We start from the raw sequence: 8,001 nt of genomic DNA on the forward strand, positions 1-8,001 counted from the left end.
TAACTGTACTCCAATCCATAGGTTTGGGGACAGGACGGGATTACCATGATGTATTTTCAAATTGAAACAGCGCCTTTTCTTGATCATCAATTAATTCAGGAGGAATGTTAAGAATAAAAACGTATTCATCATTCGGAAAGTTTGATGGAATTCATAAGTGAAATTGTATTTGAAAAAAGAATCAGCTGTTCTAGTTTCTTCTTACTTTGGTAAAAAGAAAACTACAACAATGAGGCATGAATACTAAAAATTCTAGACTCTATAGAATTACTAGTAGAGATGCAAGCACATTGCTCCTGAAATGATTGTAGAATTTTCCTATTCATTTTGCAGTAAAGCAGCCTCTATGAAGTTCGACGCTGTGTTGATAGAGAACCAATACTACAGCAGCTTCCATGGACTGACGCACAAGCTGGGTTCTCCGCCGGTGATCGGAGTGCACACATTCGTGCCGTGGTCGGCCCTCGACGAGTTCATGGGAGTCAAAGTGAACCCTTCCTACATGCCTCACATCTTCTCTCATCATAGCGACTCGATGACCTTCCTTGAAAGATGTTTCAACACGTTTTTGTACTGGTACAATTGGTATCTGGTCGAGTACGAGCTGTTCCCTTATCAAGAGGCCATTCTCAAGAAATACTTTGGGACGAACACACCATCAGCGAGGGAAATGGAGTTCAACAGAGCTTGTTGCTGGTACCAGCTGATCTGTCCGTCGCTTACCCAATGAGTATTCCTCCGAACTATGTCAGAACGGGAACGTTCCACATTCAACCTTCACCTGAACCTCTTCCAAAGGTACAGAATGAAAATTAAAGAATTTCAAAAATTTAACTCATGAATCTGGGTAGATATATTGAACAATCCAAACTTATGTTGATGATATTGATTGAAATGAATAATCTTCAGAGATCCATTGAACCAATTCAGTTACAAACTTCAAATGACAAAAAATCCAAAATTGTAAATTTATTGTTAAATATATGATTGTATTAAATCTATGATAGAATACTGAGGGCCATATGCACTATCCACTTTAACCGCCAATCTATAATTACATTTAGGCTACAATTATTATATGATGTGGTTCAGTCTAGTTTTAAACGAACAGCTAATCAATCCATCTCCGTTTAGACCGAAGTGGTACATTAGAGAGCTATATATTACTGACAAAATGTTTGTTTGCTGTGTGTTTTTGGAATTGACATTCTCTTATTATTCTTATTCTACTATCGATGGTGAATTGAGATTTTGTTTGATGTTTTTCACAGGATTTAAAACATGGATTGACGGAGCTGAACAAGGCATTGATACTTCAGTCTGGGAAGTAACATGCAGGGAACTTCCGTCCTCAAGAGAAAGGGAAATATTCTTCAAAACCATCAGGAGATTCCCGAAGATCAGATTCTTTTGGAAATATGAAGCTGAGTCTCCACTATCAAATGTGCCTTCAAACTTGTGATTAGAAAATGGTTCCCGCAACAGAGTATTCTAGGTAAGACTAGTCAATTTCGGGATAATCCAATCAACTTCCAGCTTGTTTAATCAGAATCATTCCCCTACTGAAGCGTCTTATAGACGATTCACTGTATTACTCTATATTTTCATGAATAAAAGTTTACAATTTCTTGGTTTTTAAGTCTTTTCCCAACTTAACCACACAAAGATATTTGTGCAACCGTTGTTCACAGAAAAATGATTTATTAATACATCGAGAGTTAAGAGGACAGCAGAGCTCAAAACCATCTCACAAATCCTGATGAAAATATTCAACGTTCAAATATTTTAACTTTAACGTTTTACAAAAAGTCGATAGTTTTCACTTTCATAAATATGAGTCCAACTTTAACTTGAAAATGATGTAAAATAGGAATAATTATTCTCAAGGATGATCCTCATAAGCAAAAAAAAAAAAATCGATTGGAGAATGGTCTAAGTTCAATCTGCTTATACACAATTATGAAAGTGGTGTTTATTGACTCCAATTATTGGGGTTGTCGTAAATGAGAAAAATTATTATTCTATATATATGTCAATATAAAAGTATTATTTTTGTCAATGATAGTGACTGAAATGGAAATATTTCTCTGTTCAATATCTATTTAATATTTTCCATCTGCATGAGTTGTACGCTCAACACTTGACAAGACAGAATATTATTGTTGGCAATAAATAAATTTGTATTGAAAATCTGCAGACCTATAACAATTTATATTCTTTTTTTCAATTCAACAAGGTAAAAAATGTCAAATTCGCAATATAATTCGTAGTTATTCTCCAATATCTGTTTCCATAATCCATTAATTTTGCTTGATTTCTGGGCAGTTCACCCGAAATGCCGGATTTTCATCTCGCAAGGCGGCCTGCAGAGCACGGAGGAGGCGATCTATTACGCTGTGCCACTTCTGGTCATACCCTTATTTGCTGATCAGCCACATCAGGCTGCTAGAATAGAGAAGGAGGGAGCCGGTCTGTCTCTCTTGCTCAGCAGATTGACGGAGGACAATTTTTATGACGCCATAAGCAGCATGCTCACTGACCCAAAGTGAGTAATATCCAAATAATTATTAAAAATGGTAGACAAATATCTAGAGTATTTGTTATTCGTGAATTACATTACTCTAGTTTCTTAGACTATTTTTGAAATCTGAGCTACAATCTTATTTCTAGAAAGAATTCTAGTATGCCCATGAATATATCCAAAAATAAAATTCCAATCTTTTAACTTCCTATGTGACAATGTTGGTCATATATTACAAACTACAAATTCCATCTGTGAAGTACAAATTATTTCAATGAAGTGAAATTATTTCAATTATAGTGTAGTAATTATATATCTGTTTACAGTTTGAATTATCGTGATTGGAATAATGTGACAACCAAACCTTGTTATTCTGATAATAAGTTGATTGGTGATCATATAATATTCCAGTCTTTCTCCCAATCATTATTCACTTACTAAGAATATTAAAAAAAATGTATTTCTATGCGATATGCCATATCATTTGAAAGTCACCTTGTCTATGGCAAAATTGTGATTGGTTGACAGAAGTTAGAGGAATAAACAGTAATAATATGAATTAATAACATTGATTTCATGTCAGACACGAGAGAATGTAGCTGATCAATGCTAATAGTTTAAATGAATCACTCTCTCAATATAGGTACCGTATTGGAAAAAATATATTTACATTTAGACTTTCACTCTCATTACAAGCTTTGAAGAGTAAGCCATTATATTAATTAGATTCTCCATCCCCAGCTTCATCCATTCTTCGTTATTTCTCGTGGTATTCTAAATTATCACCCATGGAAACTCGGATATTAATTTGATTTACTGAATGAGCATTTAATGAGTACCAATTTTTATTTCGAATCAATTCACCTGGTTAACTCCACAAAAGTGTTCTCAAGATATAGTATGTTACAAATGAATATTGAATAGCGGATGATTCAGTTCTCCAAGAAATAAAGAAATCCATTCTCTTGTTTTAGGTTCAAATCAAACATGAACAGACTATCGTCGTTATCGAAAGATCAGATGGTTCCCGCCCTGGATGAGGCGGCCTGGTGGGTGGAGTACGTCATAAGGCACAAGGGAGCCAGGCATTTGCGGCCACAAAATCTCAACATGAACTGGATCCAAGTGCAGCTCGTCGATGTGTATGGTGCAATTGTCGCTGCCGCACTATTCGTTCTCTACATAATTTACAAACTCATCAAGAGCATTGTTGCCCTTATTCCTTTGGGCAAGAGTAAGAAAGGGAAGAAAGCGAAGAGTAAAAGATCGTAAATCTACAGATTCGATTTGCATCGTTATCAGTTTAATAAATAGCCTCAAGAATAGTGGTCTAATAATTTTGCATGGAGTTTCTTGACTATTCCATCCTCACCTAAGAAGATTTGAGCTGACTTACTAATGGCGATTTTCCATAAAGTTTCTTGACTCTTCTATCCTTACACAAAAAGATTTAAGCTGTTCATTGTGACACTGTTGATTTGAAAATAGAAAACTCAATTAGCTAATATGTGAAGCTCTATCTACCATTATTTCCATTGATTGCTATACTCAAGAATACGCATCAACAATTTCTCCATGATTACTTCATAGTACTCAAGATTAGATGATTACTTCATGACTCATCAAGAGCATTGTTGCCCTTATTCCTGCTAGCAAGGGTCAGAAAGGGAAGAAAGCAAAGAGTAAAAGATCGTGAATCTACACATTAGATTTGCATCGTGGTCAGTTTAATATTCAGCCTCAAGAATAGCGATAATTTTCCATGAAGTTTCTCAACTCTTGAGAAGATTTGAGCTGTTCATTGTGACACTGTTGATTTGAAAATAGAAAACTCAATTACACAACTCAAAAACTCAATGTAAAGCATGATGATCTATCATTATTTCGATTGATTGTTATACTCAAGAATAAGCATGAATAATTTTTCCACGATCACTTCATAACAAGAACTTCTACAGTTTTTACAGAAACTTTTCCGAGACTGATATGGTTCTACCGAGACAAAATTTCTACAATTAAACCGACTGATATTCAGTAACTATTTGATTTTATTCAGTGACTGTTCTTCAGTTAATAATAAAACAGAGAGTTACTAAGACAGCCGACCACATAACTGAAGATTAGCCTCATTCAAGCAATTAAGAGACACATTTGCTTTGGCGAATCCCGGAGCTCTTTCTCAATTTATCAGCTCAGAAATTTGTGACTCGAAAACAAAAATAAGCAACTGCTATTATTTAGGGGTATGCAGCGCTAAACTCAATTGAACAAACGATAAAGCATACATCTCTTGTGACTCTTTATCATAGCAAGAGATAAACCCGTCCGAAACAAAGGTCATTTACATTTCGCGGCTTTTTCATGTTGAAATTATTCAAATTGCTCACTGTTTTTCACAATGTGATGATGAAGCTTCTGCGAATAAAACTGCGACCGAATACTCGCTATAATGCGCTAGTTCTTTGTCTCTATTCGGTATGAAATTACCCTCAAATGGATATTTCAGGTCAAATCGAACACTTGCTCTGAACAATGAAACAGTTTTGCTGAAAATTTATTCCATAAATAAATCTACATTCATTTCGCACAGAATCGATGAAAAGTGGTCAATTTATCTGCGCACAGATGAGGTATGCTATTTTTGGATTTGAGCTACCCTGGAAGTGAACTGAATAACCTGTTTACTGGAAGATAAATGTATTCAATTTCCAGTCGAAAATCCATTTTCGAGCTATCAAAATATTTTGAGTTATGCATAGTTCTTGCTTAGAAACAAATATCATGGTTCTACAAACTGATCTTCAGTATCGAAGGGGGACATTATCAAGCTCCTGTAGGAGAAATAGCTTTAGACGTTTTTATTACAATTTAGTCGGTTTCCCCAAATATTTGAAGAATATGTCTGATATTATTCAATTTAAAATTTGATAATCTTTAATGTTTCATTCCACTACGAACTGCTTGTTGATAATCACTTTTGAATACTTGAATTACGACATAGCAGTCAGATTTTATCTGACTGCTATGTCGTAATTTATTCAAGTAATCAAAAGTAAAAATGTCATGTTTTGTTATTGATATTAATCAATAAAAACTGGACTTGCAGATTCATGAATTCAAATAAGACAAATAATTATATTAACTTAAGAATTCTTCATTTACAGTAAATCGTTTCTGACTTTAATTCATCCTGAATCCATTGAATCCTGAATGATTGAAAGTTCGTATTGGTATTGTTGAGGTTTAATTCATTCACAAGAATTGAAGTTGAAGTAGCAAGTTAGAAGTATCTTGCCTAAATAGACAAATTGAATTGAGCTTCGTGAAGAGCAAATTTAGCTAAAAGCAACACTTACCTTCCCTAACAAATTGACAGCAGTGAAGTAAGTGAGGAATAAATTATTGTGGTGAGTTCTACTCAACTGGTATCTGAACTAAAATTAGGCTAGTTTGGTAGTGATTCGAAACTTTCATGTTGTTACCTTTTTAGAGGTAAGTAGAAGAGACTTCAAGAAGCAGGTAGTTTGTTTTGGGAAATTCATGACCTACAGAGGCACGCAAGTACTTAGTACTGGGAAATTCATGACCTTCAAAACTTTGCAACCGAACTAGAAAGAAATTACGGCCAAACTGTTTTCACGGCAAAAAAATTCTCACGCTTCTTTCAGAGCTGTATTGCTGATTCTATAGAACGACTTTCCTCTGCTTTCGCTCGGAATTCAAGCCAGACACTATGGCAAACTTTTGCATGCTTTTGAAGAGCTGGTAGAACTCTATAAAGTGTTAGATCTTTATCCCTATCTCACTTTTACTCGCGAATTTCGAATACTACACGAACGGTGTGAGTTAAATTATGCATAATACCCGATGCTTACTTCAGTGACTACGCTGGTTGGGTCTCTTGCAGGCAAATTTTATCGCTTCTTTGGGAATATTCAATACATTTGCATAATGTGCACCAGTTCATACGGTAGAACACAAACTGTGAAAAGTACTTGAATTGCTCAAAGGCATTACTATATCAAAATATTAGCTTATTTTTCAATTTTTAAAACTAAACACGCGATAGCCATGAACAGTAAGCCTATCTCAATGTAAAACTTATGAATGACAACTCTATAAACATATGGGAGATAAGATGAAACTCTATAATCAAGGTTTGACGAAACAATTGCCTATTGACATGAATTCGATTTTGATCGTTCATTAGATTACAATTCGAAGGAATCATTGCATAATAAATTGAAAAGAAATTCTTTTAAAGTTTTGATCATCTTCAAAAGGTTTTGATTTCATCATAATTTTCCAGTGAAATGTATTCCTATGATGCTCTACGACGTTGAGTGATTCAAATTTAATTAAATTTGTTATTCGTATTGGATTGCAGACAACCTCTGGCATTATCCATGCATTTGACCAATAATTTCCCATGATGAGCATGATAAATATTGTGTCATTACACTGGAGAATGTACAGTACCTTGTTTTGGTTTTTTTATTATTAAGAGCATGTTTAATAATATTATCTCTTCACCTACAACGCAGAAAAACGAGAGAATGAGAATTGTTTCTCTCCATTCACTTCCTCTCTTAATATAACTGTTCATAAAATCTATCATCGTAAATTTTACACCCATGATTATACTTATAATATTTCTTCTCTATTGGGTGTATACTATGAGATATGATTTCTAGCGATACACTCAAATTAAACCTTTTATTTTTCGAAAATATGATTTCTAGTGGCTGTACCAGTGGCACAGCTCCACTTCTGTTGAATAAAATAATGTTGTTGAATATAATACTCCACTCTAGACATTAGACAGCAACAAGAATGGAACAGCTTCTAACTGCTATCGTCTCTGTGACAGTCTTGTTCCAGAAATATCTTTCTCTTTTCCGAGAACAACTTTCCACATTTTACTTATCCTTTTCAAAAATTTAGGTCAACAATGAGTGAGTTCCATTAAAGTGAAGGTTTGTAACTGAAATGGGTCCGAATTTTATTATTCCCCATAAGAATGCACTTTCAAAGCATCTCGAAAATGTAACATTCAGCGATAAAGTAAGTATTCTGGACACATTTTAACGCGAGGGAGATTGTAAGGGGTGTATACCTAGATATTTTATGGTGCATTTTTTCATGCTGAGTCTGTCCTATCGTTTCTTCCTTGTTTATTCAGGTAGAAATCGTGCCAACCCTTTAAAATCTTCTCAAATAAACGTCTGGGTAAAGATGTAACTGAAAACTGGGTCATTTTGACGAAGATAAAATCTAGCGTTTCTTAAGGAAAAGAGATTCTGTCCATTCCCAAGACTGTGACAGTTTTTAGAGTTTATTTTGAGGTCAAGAGCTGCCGTTATTCTAGTTTCTAAGTTTCTACGAAGTTTGTTGAGGAAAATAAATATACAGTTTTCATTTCTAAAATGATTTATGTCTATTTCTTTGTTTAATTGGTATCGCCTATCTTATATATAATT

The 8,001-nt window shown here is 34.4% G+C and overlaps 1 protein-coding gene across 1 annotated transcript; it reads left to right on the top strand.

The window, feature by feature from the left end:
* Positions 1-321: 321 nt before the first annotated feature.
* LOC120356133 (UDP-glucuronosyltransferase 1A9-like) lies at positions 322-3,846 on the top strand. The gene is given in 5 exon segments (XM_039444979.1): positions 322-710; positions 1,296-1,454; positions 1,457-1,495; positions 2,326-2,545; positions 3,496-3,846. Coding segments are annotated over 5 exon segments (1,080 nt in total). The 5' UTR covers positions 322-346; the 3' UTR covers positions 3,794-3,846.
* Positions 3,847-8,001: the final 4,155 nt, after the last annotated feature.

The sequence above is a fragment of the Nilaparvata lugens genome, unplaced genomic scaffold (genome assembly GCF_014356525.2).
Source record: "Nilaparvata lugens isolate BPH unplaced genomic scaffold, ASM1435652v1 scaffold5899, whole genome shotgun sequence".
Taxonomy (NCBI): domain Eukaryota; kingdom Metazoa; phylum Arthropoda; class Insecta; order Hemiptera; family Delphacidae; genus Nilaparvata; species Nilaparvata lugens.